This window comes from Perognathus longimembris, chromosome 5 (assembly GCF_023159225.1).
Source record: "Perognathus longimembris pacificus isolate PPM17 chromosome 5, ASM2315922v1, whole genome shotgun sequence".
Classification (NCBI taxonomy): domain Eukaryota; kingdom Metazoa; phylum Chordata; class Mammalia; order Rodentia; family Heteromyidae; genus Perognathus; species Perognathus longimembris.
Genome location: NC_063165.1, coordinates 47,883,377 through 47,898,118, shown reverse-complemented (window position 1 = coordinate 47,898,118; position 14,742 = coordinate 47,883,377). Strand labels below are relative to the sequence as shown.

At 40.1% G+C, this 14,742-nt stretch overlaps 1 protein-coding gene across 1 annotated transcript; it reads right to left on the bottom strand.

The window, feature by feature from the left end:
* Window positions 1-664: 664 nt before the first annotated feature.
* Csta (cystatin A) lies at window positions 665-14,187 on the bottom strand. Its single transcript, XM_048345993.1, has 3 exons — window positions 13,641-14,187; window positions 4,545-4,646; window positions 665-891 (listed from the first exon to the last, which is right to left on the bottom strand). Exons 1-3 carry the CDS (start codon window positions 13,704-13,706, stop codon window positions 760-762), a joined length of 300 nt encoding a protein of 99 aa, XP_048201950.1. The 5' UTR covers window positions 13,707-14,187; the 3' UTR covers window positions 665-759.
* Between the last annotated feature and the right edge of the window lie 555 nt (window positions 14,188-14,742).

Here is a 14,742-nt window from a genome sequence, read left to right as displayed (position 1 = left end):
ATTGGTAGCCCAAGATCTGGCTCATTTATGGTGGTACTGTAGCCATTTACTTTCTAATTTTTTCAGTTTACTTTATTGTTATTATAAAGGTGATGTACAGGGAGGTTGCAATTACACGAATCAGGTGATAAGTCCATTTGCTTCCCTACAGTGTTTTCTGTTCTCTCATTCTCTCTCAGTTCCTCCCTCTTGTCTCCAGGCACCAAAGTTGTATAATTCACTTAATCCGAGTCCAGTGAGCTCCACTGCTGCATTTTCCCACCCTTCCTCCTCCCCCCACCCCCGAGTTCTGTCCCATTTTCTTTCTTTTTTTTTTTTTTTTGCCAGTCCTGGGCCTTGGACTCGGGCCTGAGCACTGTCCTTGGCTTCTTTTTGCTCAAGGCTAGCACTCTGCCACTTGAGCCACAGCGCCACTTCTGGCTGTTTTCTATATATGTGGTGCTGGGGAATTGAACCCAGGGCCTCATGTATAAGAGGCAAACACTCTTGCCACTAGGTCATATTCCCAGCCCCCCTCCCATTTGCTTTAATGGCTAGTTTTTATGAAGTTTCCAATTGATATCAACTTGCCTGGAATTTTTACCATAAACCAACAAGACTGATTTTGATAAAGGAATGATCATTCCCATTTAATATGATAAATGAGAAATAACTGGAGAAAGCATTTGAAGAGAAATACTTGTTTATTGGTGGTCGCATCTATGAACAAGGACCATTAATCAGCAGCCAATGAAAGAAATCAGGCCACTTATGGAATGTTTAGTTAAAGGCAGTCAGCTCATCATCCTCATGCTTGTCAGTCTGATAAGCAACAAGTTTCAAATCCTCATTTTGTCCAGGGAGACTTCTGAATACTTTTATGTGAGTATAACGCCCATCACCTACTCGAATCTGAAATATATTAAGAAAGAGGCAGTTTATTTATTTGGACCTGTATCAAATGTAAAGATTCTACTGTAAAGATTCTACTGCCTTTCTTGATAAGCACTTCCAGACCTACAGAAGCATTCTTAGCTTGTTTTTTGTAGACCCATTACCTTATTTTACAAAAGAAAGGGCAAGATAATGGCATGGCAGACTTGATAAGTTCTAGACTAATTTTTCATTTTGTTAATTATAACCTGGGGACAAATGACAGAGTTACATCCTATTTTTATGGAAGCATGGAGTGCAAGCACTATGGTACTACTATAGCAGCCTGTGTTTGTGGTGATTCTATTTTCTGGCTGAAAAATTGCGACTATTTGTTTGCATTACAGGGAAATATTAGAAAATCACAATTGATTTTCTTCAGAAAATCTTTTACAAGATTTGGGATGTATGATTCCTAAACCTATACTATATGAAAACCTACTTTATAAATGCCCTCTGGTCATTTAAAGACTGACCAGGAGCAGGAGCATCCTGTAAAGTAAAGGAGTCTAAAGTCATTGGTATTGAATAGATCTGATCTTTCTATGTATACATAGTAAGAATTTGATTAGTGGTGAGATCAACGAAGGTTTCTTATGTATGTTATTCATTGTGCTCTGATGTCCCTTTCCTGCCTTAATTTTAATGAATGCCATTTGTCAGTGTTTACTATGATACTGTGACATTATGGTAAGTACTTTATATACACTACTATCATGATTTCTTACTATAGGCCTGAAAAAAGGTGAAAGTATCCATTTTTAAGATACAGAAGCAGACTAATAGAGATGAACAAATTTCTACTATATAAATATCTCAACCAGTAAATGGTAGAGCCAAAATTAGAACCTGGATTGGTTAGATTCTAACATCTGCGTTATTATTTATTTATTTACATATGGTCTTGCTGTAGCTCAGGCAGACTAGCCTCAAATGGGCTAGCCTCCTGAGTACTAGAATTACGGATGTACCTGGATCAATGTCTATGTTCTTTTTCTTCTATAAACTTGTACAAGTACTTGTTTTATACTCCAGATGGCATCAACCTCTACAAACATTATTAGAGACAATACAGCTGTGGATCTGAACTCTGGCTCTGATTGTATGGTCATGTGACCTTTGCTGGTTCATCCTTCCAGGGCTTGATTTTCTCATTAGTAGCACAGTGGATGTAGCTTTATTTGTCTCGTAGCTTTGGGGGGGGGGGGGGGGGCAGGGTGAACAAGTCCATGCCTAGCTTTTAGAATATTACCTGGCATGATGGAAGCATTCGGTAGAGTATTATTCCCATTGGGCAAGTTAGGGGATTCAAACACAGTGAAGACCTTTAACCACACAGGTTTTTTGACAGTAGAACAAGTTGAACAGAGTCAGAAAGCAAGCTCCATGGTTTTTACACGCCTCATGATAGGTATTCAAGACAGAGAGGGTCACATTACTAGCAAGACCTTAAATCTGGAGAGTGGCTCCAGAGCAAAGGAAGCAATAGCCCAGTCTACATGAAGTAAGGAGAGAGGCAACTGGGGTAAGTAGTTGGATCCCAGCAGAGAATTATTGAGGGCAGAAAAGAGGGAAAGGGAGCTGGATAAGGCAACAGAGATGTGAAGGGAGGAAATTTTCAAAGTTGTTTCCTGATGAGCTTTCAAAGTAATGTGTGCAGAAGTTAATATGTGAAATGTATGCATTTGTATAAATTAAAATGTATTTAAATGAACTCAGTTTTGATGGAACATTTCCTATCTTTGTTTTGTTTTTTGCCAGTCCTGGGGTTTTGAACTCAGAGCCTGAGCACTGTCCCTGGCTTCTTTTTGTTCAAGGCTAGCACTCTACCATTTGAGCCACAGCACCACTTCCAGCTTTTTCTATCTATGTGGTGCTGAGGAATCGAACCCAGGGCTTCATGTATACGAGGCAAGCACTTTACCACTAGGCCATATTCCCTGCCCCATTTCCTATGTTTGAACAAAATCATTTTACCTGGGAAGACTTTCCCATCTGTGAAGATGGCTTGTGAAAGAAGGAAATGATGCCATTACCTTCTGAAGGTACTTCAGGCTCTTGTGCACATGGCTCTTTCCAGGAACTCAAATTTTCTGAGACTGGACTGGTCTACTGCTTAACCCAGTATTGCACCTTGCACATACAGAGCTGGCTAGCTCTACTTACTTTATTTTTCCTGAATACATTTAAGAATTTTACATCTTTTTTTTTGCCAGTCCTGGGCCTTGAACTCAAGGCCTGAGCACTGTTCCTGGCTTCTTCTTGCTCAAGGCTAGCATTCTACCACTTGAGCCACAGCACCATGTCTGGCCTTTTTTTTTTTTTTGCCAGTCCTGGGCCTTGGACTCAGGGCCTGAGCACTGTCCCCTGGCTTCTTTTTGCTCAAGGCTAGCACTCTGCCACTTGAGCTGCAGCACCACTTCTAGCCTTTTTAAATATATGTGGTGCTGGGGAATCGAACCTAGGGCTTCATGTATACGAGGCAAGCACTGTTGCCACTAGGCCATATCCCCAGCCCCAGAATTTTACATCTAAGTGGTTAATTACTTATTAAGGAGACAAATGACATTGTATCCTGATCGAATTGAAAGAAAGGGTAGGCAAATACATGTGAATATGTTATTATTTTTAAAATCAGAATTGTCACCTGTTCAATACATAAGGATGATAGTGGCTCTCCCATATTATCTATACCTGACTTGTTGAATTGAGTCTCCCTCAAAACATCTATAGAACATCAAAGATACCTTCTTCCATTAGAACCAGTTTAGTGCATCAGTAATTTTTTATATAGCTATAAAACAGACTGTAAAATATTTGAAGTAGTCTAATACTTTGAACTATACTTCAAGTGCCATGAGTTGGATCTACTTGAGTTACAAAACTAATTATTTAAATTATACTAATCATACTACTTATTTAAAGGGCAAAAAGTTGTTTCAATTATTTTCTCAGTGATTTAAATCATTCTTTAAATCCAAGATATTGTCTGTCCAGTCCCACACCTTGGGCAGAGATGATTATATTATTCTTCTACCTTACATACAAAGGCAGCAGCCACAAAAAAAAATCATGTCCTGGAATGCAGTGAAACCTTTTCTACACAATTTTTGGAAATTCACTTAGTAATCAACAGAAAAGTTCTTTCGGGAGTTGCCTGTGGTGGTGCATACATAACCCTTATAATTTCTGTATTCTGGAGGCCTCTGAGGCCCATAGATCATGGGTTTGAAACACAGTGAGATTCTATGCCAAAAAGAAAGAGAGAGAGAAAGAAAGAGAGGTGAAAGGGAAGGAAGTACAGGGGGAAGGGAAGGAGGGAGGGAGGGAGGGAGGGAGGGAAGGAGGAAGGGATCTGAGGGGTGCAGTTAAAATGGTAGAATGTATGCCTAGCAAGCACAGGTCCTGTGTTCTGCCCTCCTCCAAAAGAAAAGAAAAAAAGCTTTCTAATTTCATACACAAAAACATATATAACATTATCCGTCAGATTTGATGCTACCACTTGAAAGGTGGTAACCTCTTAATTGAAGCCATCTAGAAAGAACACGGTATACAATAAGAGAAAGAATAACCATTACACCAAGTGACTAATATAATATCTATGAGCACAAAACTTGATGTCAAACTCTAACCTTAATGTAGAAAATAATTCCAGCCACAACTTGACTTTTATACTCTACAGCTTCAAATTCCTCATAAGTCTCATTTGTTTTTTCTTCAAGTTGTTGTTTAACCTGGAAAGAAGAAAATAGAAAACAAATTATTTAAAATGTAGTAGTGCCCACACAAAGATACACAATGAAACTCCTTTTGTACAATTTACACATGGTTGTAAAATAATAATTTAAAAGGCTGTTTTGAACTCTGTGACTTACAAATCTGTAAATATAATAGTCCTAAAAGTCCTCAAAGACAGTAATAATATCTATGAGCTGCTTTTCGGTAGAAAAACAGTATTTCAATAGGAAACACCCGTCTTTAAGAGGATGAATAACCCTCAAATCTGCATGGTACTGCAATATAGTCACACTTTGGTAAATATGAAATAAATTATATAAATGTATATCTTTGGTTAGTAAAAACAATAATTACTATTTAACTGTTTGCATTATTGGGTCTTGAACTCAGGGCTTTGTTCTCTTGATTGGCTTTTTCAATCATGGCTGGCATTGCCACTTGAGCTACAGTTCCATTTCTGGCTCCCTACTGATTATTTGGAGGTAAGAGTCTCATCAGTTTTTCTGCCCAGACTGGCTCTATATCTCAATACTCAGAGGTCAGCCTCTTTAGTTACTAGGCTACTATTTAGGTTTTTTAAAAATTGTTTTGAGATCATTTCATACTAAAAGTTGCAAAAAAAAAAAATAAAGACAACAGCTGGTGGCTCATGCCTATAATCCTAAGTATTTAGGAGGCTATGATCTGGAGAATTGAGGTTTAAAGCCGGCTGGGGCAAAGAGGCCTGCAAAGCTCTATCTCTAGTTAATGAGCAGAAAGCCAGAAATGAAGGTGGCAGAGTACCAGCCATGAACAAGAAACATAAGTGAGTCTGTGAATCCCTGAGTTTAAGTTCTAATGCCAACACCAGAAAGAGAGAAGAGGGAGTGGGGCGGGGCGGGGGGGGGGGAAAGGGAGGGAGAGGAAAGGAAGAGAAGGAAGGAAAGAGAGGTAGAGGGAGAGGGAGCCGGGAAAGTAAGAAGAAAGGAAAAAAGAAAGAAGGAAGGAAGGAAGGAAGGAAGGGAGGGAGGGAGGGAGGGAAGGAGGGAGGAAAGAAGGAAGGAAGGAGGGAGGGAGGGAGGGAAGGAGGGAGGAAAGAAGGAAGGAAGGAGGGAGGGAGGGAGGGAGGGAGGGAGGGAGGGAAGAAGGAAGGAAGGAAAAGGTTGAAAAAAAGTTCCTAGATTTATATTTATAGCATTCACAACTTCCCCTAATGTTTCTGTTTTAGAAACTCATGGTAAAATCATCAAATCCAGGAAATTAACATGGACTAGTACTATTAAGTGGTTTATAAATCTCATTAGGGTTTTTGTCTGTTGTTTCCAAAATTTCCCTTTTCTGCTTCAGGATCCCACCAAGGATCCTACTTAACATTTATTATCGTGTCTCCTCAGTCCCCTACACTATGGATTGTGACCTTGGATCTTTCTTAGCCCTTCATAACCTTGACACCTTGGAAGAATACTGGACTGTTAACTTGTACAATGTGCCTCCATTTGGGTTTGTCTGACTTCCACTGCTGTTAGTAACTGATGTTCTCTTAGTGCACATTCCTCAAATTAAAAGCTAACACCACATAATACATTTGCTTTGCCCTTTATATTATTTGAAACTTCTTTCTCAAACATTGAGAATGAACCCTTGTTCCCAGTATTCACAGTGAATTTACTTGACTATTTCTAATATAATCATAAAACAATTTCAGAATTGCTCATCTGAACCTCTGTAAGAAATACACGTACGAACCAGAACACAGGATTGGTGTACAGTTCTTATAAAGATCTTGTAATTACACTGGGCACACCCAGATAATCCAGGACAATCTTCCCATCTCAACCTAATCACATCTACGAAATTCCTTTGCCTTGTAATGCAACGTGTTCAAAGGTTCAAAGATTAAAATGCAGACATTGGCTGGGAAGTGGTGGCTCATGTCTGTAATCCTAGCCACTTAGGAGGTTGAGATCTGAGAAATTCAGTGCAAAGCCATCCAGGGAAAGAAAAGACTAAGAGACTCTTATTGTCAATTAACTACCAAAAGGCAGAAGTAGAAGTATAGCTCAAGAAGTAGAATTCTAACTGAGCAAAAAGGCCAAGTGTGAGTACAAATCCCTCAGTTCAACCCCAACACAAGAAATTGTGAGCATTGTCAGAGGGCCAGTACTCTGTCTACAAATGATGTCTAGTAGCTTAGATGCCAGCCCTGCTAAATCAGCTCGGAGAAAGGGAGTTAGAGAATCTCAAATTCAACATGTAAACTGGTCCTGACCCACAAATGTTCACTATCTACTCTTCATTTGTGCACTCAGCTGTGCTTGCTGTGCTAGAGGCTGCTATGATCTCTCTCTTGCCCAGTTTCTTCTGCTATACCACCTACCTCCTGTTCCCTTCCTCAGTCTGCCATGTGAGGAGGTGGTAGGAGTGCTAGAGGAAGCAGGATAGGTTTGTTAGTGGTCCTCTGTCTAAGGAAGAAGTCTAGCAGGGAGGAACAGCTGGTTAAATACAGTCACTGAAGATTTGTTTGAGCTGTTCTTATTTCTTATTGCTGTAGAATGTGGATCTTGATAAGCTGGTAGCTTACTAGGATCTGAAGATCTGAGCCATATGCCACCTAGCATTCATGTTTTTCTCCTAATGCCATCACTTTTTCAGAAGTATTTGGTCCATGCATACTTTAGGGGAGAATGGTTAGAAGATGATGGTAGCAATGTTGATAGGCTACATTTGAGGGACTTTTACAGTAAGAACTGAGAATTTGGGTTTTAGTGTGAAAAGACAGTAGGGCTAATGGATGTGTCTGTGAACATTAGTCATCTGGTATGTTTTAAAGAAAGAAATATAGGGGAAAGGATCCAAGATTTAAGAAATGAAATCACTTGGTGAGAGAGAAGAGGAGAGTTGGGGCTGGGAATATGGCCTAGTGGCAAGAGCGCTTGTCTCGTATACATGAAGCCCTGGGTTCGATTCCCCAGCACCACATATATAGAAAATGGCCAGAAGTGGCGCTGTGCTAGCCTTGAGCAAAAAGAAGCCAGGGACAGTGCTCAGGCCCTGAGTCCAAGGTCCAGGACTGGCGCAAAAAAAAAAAAAAAAAGAAAAAAAAAAAAGAGAGAGAAGAGGAGAGGCTGAATAAAGGAGGCAGAGTCTAGGACTAGAGAGCGTAATGAGATCCAGTGGGATATTAGGTAAATTGGGGGATTTTCTTACCAAATAGGAAGTAAGGGACCATGGGGAAGGAGAGGTTGAGAAACCCAGGGGAGAAGAGGTGCAGGTTGCTAGTGGTTTCAAAAAGCCAATTTTTTCCATCAAACAAAAATATCGTCATCTCATAACCAGTCACTATTCTGCACTGGATTATTTTCTTTTTTACTTTGTTATTTATTTATTTATTTATTTTTTTGCCAGTCCTGGGCCTTGGACTCAGGGCCTGAGGCTTTTTTACTTTAATTGTAACTACCATCTATGCTGTTTGTAACCAGCCAGCCATGTTAAGTGTGTGAGTCCACACTCGTGGAGTTCAAAGAATAGACTGTCCTTAAGTGGAAACTTCAGGAGGAACTTTCCACAGGCTTTACCAACCTCCTCAAACTATAACCATTCCCAGCCTCATTCCCAGTCCCATTCTCAGTCCCATTCCAGCCAGCTATGACAAGAAGAATGTGTGACTTTGCCTCCAAAAGTACAGCCACCCCACCCCACCCCACCTCTGGTAGGAGCCTTTCACAGATGGCTAGAGTGCCTTTTAATTTCCCTGTATTATGTCACCTCCCTGGTAGCCAATTGTAAAATAACAACAGCAGCAGCAGCAGCAACCAGGAGAAGAGACAACATCACCCCTAGGGGTTAGGATAAAACACCGAGCAGACCACTCTGGCCTAGTGTGCCTGCGTAGCTCTAGGGACAGTAATGGTAGTCCATCCTCCTGTGGAGAGGTAACATGCTTTGATGAAATCTTCTGTGTGTTTTGTATAGCTATTTCTGATGGCAGAGGGTCTTTGTGGTTTCAAACACTAGGAAGGTATCAAAAGCATGGTGGGAAGGAGGTGGGGACCTGCTGCGGTTGTTTGGCAGGAGTTCATAGTGCTGTCATGGTAAGCTTTGTCCATGGCTTTGCATCTTCCTGTATAGAGTTCTCCTATCCTGGAGCAGAGGAGCTGAGGAGGAAGTGGGTTTGTGGGAATGATCTCTCTCTAATTGAGGGCTGGAATCTCCAAGCTCACAGGGTCATGGGATCGGGGTGGAGGAGTGGATGAAACCTCTTGTGGTGGATAAGAGACCGTGAGAGCCCAGGCATGTTGTGAAGGCAGTAGGGTGAGTGCCTAGAAGATTCTGGTGTGGCTGAATGGCAGGTTTAGGGGGTGGAGCAGTGGAACAGATGACTGGCAAGGCAGCTGAGCTCAGATCGGGAAACAAATATTTGTAGATCAGGTGAGAAGCATGGCATGGTAACAACCTCCAGGGTGTACCCAGGATGGGGTGCAGATGAGGTGTTTGTGTGGTATCTGGCCAACACAAATCATGCTTTACATATTTGTCAAGAATGGTATTCAGCAATCATGTTCATGACTTAAGGGTGTGTGTTTGTATGTGTGGTGTATATGCACACTTGCAAGAGTAATCATAGCCCTTCTTTTTTAATTTTTTTTTATTTTTGCCAGTCCCGGGGCTTGAACTCAGGGTCTGAGCACTATCCCTGGCTGGCTTCTTTCTGTTCAAGGCTAGCACTCTACCACTTGGCACACAGCGCACCACTTTGGCTTTTTCTGTTTATGTGGTGCTGAGGAATCAAACCCAGGGCTTCATGCATGCTAGGCAAGCACTCTACAGCTAAGCCACATTCCCAGCCCCTTAGCCCTTATTTCTAAAAGTAATTATTAAAATAACATTCTTCTCTTCACATAAACAGAATTCTTAACCAGTAGTACTAAACGTATACGATAACAACGATCTGAAGGCTTTTGCTGATTGGGCTATCCACTTGGTCCTCCATTGCACTGATTACCGCTTCTTATGGGTGGGGTCATGGAAAGCTTTTTATTTCATTCCATGTGTCTCTTTCCTCCAATCTATATTGTGAATTTCTCTGAGGTCAGGGTATTTTTATGCCCTCCTTCCCCCATTGCAACGCACACTATACTGTCTATATAACCATCTTCTTTCGAATGAGAAGGTCATGGTTATTTTCCTTTGTGACAACCTGTCTCTTAAAGTAGGAAAGACTGATACAACAATGATCTCAATGGATACAGAGAGTCATGGAAGAGGGAAAGGGTTTCTTCCAAGTATATACTATTCCCAAGTGATTTTTACCATCCTTCTCATACCACAGTGACCGTTTGGCCTGTTTTTCCTGCCTTCTGTTTTCAAAAATACTCAAGTCTTCTCAGTTGTAAGCTCTGTACTTTCCTTTCCATTTGTTCTGATCTTATTCAACATCCCTCCTTCATCCTGATGTCAAATTGCTGGAACATACAGTTATCTCTTTTCTGTGATACCTTCTTCTCTTTGTGTGATGACCTTTTATTTGGTTTTTCTGTGTGTGTATGTGCATGTGTGTATGCGTGTGTGTGTGTGTGTGTGTGTGTGTGTGTGTGCATTCTAGGTCTTGAATTCAGGGCCCAGGCTTTTTTGCTCAAGGCCAGTTAGTGCTCTCTCACTTGAGCCACAGCTCCACTTCCAGTTCTTTGATGACTAACTGGAGATAAGAGTCTCAGATGTTTCTGCTCCGGGCGGCTTTGAAATGTGGTCCTCAGATCTCAGCCTCCTGAGTAACTAGGATTACAGGCATGAGCCCCTGGAGCCTGGCCCCCTTTTCCTTCTTTTCTTCCCTCCCTAGTGGGATTCTTCCTTCAGCTGGCCTTCCACTAAAAAGTTCTTTGATAAGGACAGATAAACCTGACTGTCTTCAGCTATTCTACGAACATTTGAATGTTAAGGTGCTTTTTTAAAAAATCACAAATGTATTCAAAGATTTAAGAAGCTTTATGGAAGGGATGACATTGATCAAGGAGCCTTGTTCCTATAAACTGATTTGTTGAATTGAAACTCTGTGGTGCAACTACTTAAAGATAATAAAAGAAAAAAACATTCAAGGAGCACAGCTATAAAGTGACAGGCAGCCAAGGGCTTCCTTGGGAACCCCACTTCAAATCCTGCTAGGTGTGTAATTACCAATACCTACCCTTTTACCTGACTCTGCATGGAGACCCAACCAAAGCTATAATCTTGTAGGAGTTGCTTCCATTTCCTAATTTCTCAAGGGCTTTCAATAATATTTGCCTCTGGAGGATATTTGCAGGGAAATAATTGACATAATTGGTGGGAAAGTGCCAACTGAAGTAGTCAATAAACAGACTACTCTATTTTCAAGTTCTCCACTGGGAATTGTCCCCTAAGGCTATCTCCTGTGAGAGAGAGCAGATTTGTGATTACAGGGATTTTGACACCTGAACTTCACATTGCAATTAGTCACTCTCTGCATCCTTTCTGGTCCAAACTTATGGCTATGACAAAATACTTAACTGGGTATTGCTTTATATTATGTCCTAGACATCTTGACTACCCAACTTTTACACTGTTAACTCATAGCCATAATATAGCTTCTATAATATTTAGCACAACGCTAGACACATAGCAGACCCTACCATGAAATAATTTGTTGATATGCATTTCCCACAGGGATTTAAATATGAGGACAGGGCTTATACATAGAAAGTAAGTTTGCCACGTTGCCTCCTCTCTTATTTCTCCTACCCCACAAAGCTTTTTTATGTGTTGGCACTTTATAGGCTGATTTCTTAACCAACTGACACTTTGGGCCTTGATTTTTTTTCCATCTGATAACTGGACAAATTCCTTCCCTACCTGCTCCAGAATTATGAAGGGAAATGAGAGGGTGAATGGAAGGTAAGGTTTATAAAACTTCAAAGCTCCTTTCTAGGATAAGATTACCATTGGTACTGCCCATTTCTCAATCTACCTGTCTGACAAAAACCCTGGGGCCAGAGGTAAGCAGCAAGAACACATTTTCAAATTAATTATGTTAACTATGTAAGCTCTTCTGGTATCTTCTTATTTTAAACAACAAAAAATCACTTTAGCCAGTTATAGTGGCACACGTCCGTAGTCCCAGGTACTAGGGAGGCTAAGGTGAGAGGATCAACAGAGCACAAGAATTTAAGACCAACCTGAGTGACATAGTGAGATCTCATTTCAAAAAACATATTCTAGCTAAATAGGAAACAAGCTTTTGAAAATTATTAAAATCTCCTGTACTTTCTGTACACTGAGCCTCTATTTTGTTCTTCCTATGGCTCTGGTTCTAGAGAATTCCAGGGGCGTTTTTCAGGATGAGGGATGATTTCAGGCAACAAAGTTAATGATGATGACACTTGATGTAGGCATATTTTTTTTCAGATCATTTTCATGCACCTGATTTCAATTAGGTGTTACAGTTGAGACTGATGGGACAAGAAGTGTTATAATTTTTCCTTAAATAAAATATTTTTAGAATTTATATTTCTTTGTTTGGGGATTTAAAAAATATTTTACTTTAAACTTTTATACAAATTGAATATTGTCTTTCTTTTCACTTGGCAATTTTCTTATAATTATATAATATAAAGAAAACATGATGATTCTTTTCACCAAGGCCCATATAAGATGCCTTCCAAATCCCTCAAATTTACCTGTGTGCCCATAAATATGATCATCTTCTGTGTAGAATTTATATTTCACAGCCTATTTTTGAAACTCCATCAGGAGATGGGGACCTGGCTCAAGTGAAAGAGCTCTTGCCCAGCAAGCACAAGCCCTGGATTCAATTCCCTGGCTCAATGAATAAATGAACAAATGAATAAAGCAAACAAATACTCTATTTCCAATAGGCCTTTCAGGATATTGTACATCTCTTGCCTTGTAGGCAAGAGAGGTCATGGATAGTAGTAGTAGCAGTAGCAGCAGCTTAGAGCTGGTAGAAATGCAGAATTTCAGGCCCATCCAGCCCTCCTCAGTCACAACCAGCTTTTTATCAAGAGTAATAGGTGACTCACATGCCGGACCAAACTCAAGAACAACAGTTTGATACAGGGATTCAAAGTAGTATTGACTTCATATTATCTAGTCCCCTCCAGACTTTTCAGTGCTCTAAACATAAAGGATCATAGCTCTTCTATGCACAAACAACAACAACAAAGCAGATCTGGTTTTCCAGTATCACAATAACAATTCAGAGACAGAAAGACAGAGAGAGAACAAGAAGGAATGATGTGAGAGCACAGAGCAACCAATTACAAACCTATAGTGGTCATTTATATGTATTTTCTTTTTAGAAACTGTACAAAAACCATAACTTTTCATTGTATAGGTGATAGCTAATGAAGCAATGAAGCTAATGAAGAAAAATGTCTCAACTTGCAAGGAAGCATCATGAGTTCTATTTACTCCAATTAATTTAGCAGAATCCTGGAATTACCACGGGCTACCATGGGCTACGTTACTTGTTTTCCTAATTAATTTAATCTTTGCTAAAAGATGAAAATACTCTATATTTAGGCAAATGTGAAATAAGTTTAAAATTGGTTATCTTTGTAATACTGTACTTCATTCAACCCATTAAAAAATAATCCCCCTACAATGCATTCAAAGTCTAGCTCATCCAGTTGTTAGCCACCTTAGGCTTTCATTACATGTCCGCTTCACTTAATGAGATTGGACAAACTTCACAAGTCTTTAAATTAGTATTCCTACATTCCCACATTTAAGTATAAGCTTTATGGATGAGCCAATACAACAGCTATGTGTTGGAGCCTTGAGGTCACTCTTGTAGTGCTGGGATTATTGGAGGTCCATCTGAAAGGCTCTGTATTCTTTTGAGCTGCACAAAAGTTTGAACAAACCCCCACCTTTGCCAATACTCTGGGTTTCATATTCATCCACCCTTTTTAAAACACAGGGTTAGATAGATTATGAGATTTTCAAATCCACCCTTTTCCTGACAGGCATCAACTCACCTGATCAGCGATCTCCTGGATTTCTGGAGTAGCAGGTCTGGCCTCCGTCAAGCCCCCAGGGATCATTTTGACTACTTACTCCCTTGCTGGGCAAGAACCAAAGTGTCTCAGCAAAGCCTGGAGACTCGGGACTTTAAGAAGGTATCCCAAAGCTCCACCTATATATTATACTATCTTCTGAAATGAGTAAAGAGGTACTGTGAAAAGCAGTGCCCCACGGCAAATCTTCCTGCCTCCCCCTCCACTCCCAAGAGGATCTACTAAGTGAACTGGGAAGGAAGAGGTGCTTGGAAGTGAAGAAATGGGCGTGGCAGAAGTCCTGCTGTAATAAGCACTGCTCACTACAGTTCCTCCCTGTATCCTCTGTGCCAATAGTTGTATCCTCTTGTGTCATCTGAAATACCACATGAGAAACTAGCTTCCAAGGTTTTAAACCTTAACCTCTAATATAAACGTTTTTCAAAAGTCATAGTCATAATAAGCCTTAGCATTTACTTGACTTTTTTTTTTTTTTTGGTAAACTGGCTTATCAGATTTATTTGTGCTTATCCAGGTACATTTAACTTTTTAGAGGCAATAAAAGAATATATGTGAAGGGTTTCGGCTGGATATGTGTACTTCACTTGTATTTCAATTTCCAGAAATACTTGAAATATGGTAACATGCAAGTAAAAGAACAAAATTGTATTTCTATCCTTCAGAATCAAAAATCTTGTCTTATTTCCTTTTTCGGTGGTTATTTTGAAGAAATGAAATATTACAGGTCTAGAGGAAGCCCTTACATTACCTACCTTCCCCCAATTGGGTATTTGGTATCTTTCTAGTCCCCCTATATACTTTCAGTGTATGCTAACTACATATTATGCTGTCTTTCTAACCAACATGTTTTTGAGTGCTTCCATGTCTGTGCTGGATCTGTATCTTTATTCTATTTAACTGCTACATGCTATTCCATACTTCAACACGCAGTCTCATGTTGCTAAGAATTTGGGTTGTTCCTAGTGTTCCACCTTTATGAACTAGGTGATATTTTGCGCTCTTTGAGAGCTTCCTCAGGCAATTTACACAGAAGCTAAATTGTCATGTGGCATGAATATTTATT

Excerpts from the sequence above, each read along its gene's own strand:
- Csta (XM_048345993.1), bottom strand. The coding sequence starts at position 13,706 with ATGATCCCTGGGGGCTTGACGGAGGCCAGACCTGCTACTCCAGAAATC. Across the intron at positions 4,647-13,640 it reads TCCAGGAGATCGCTGATCAG|GTTAAACAACAACTTGAAGA; the intron begins GTGAGTTGATGC and ends TCTTCTTTCCAG. Across the intron at positions 892-4,544 it reads GAATTATTTTCTACATTAAG|ATTCGAGTAGGTGATGGGCG; the intron begins GTTAGAGTTTGA and ends AATATATTTCAG.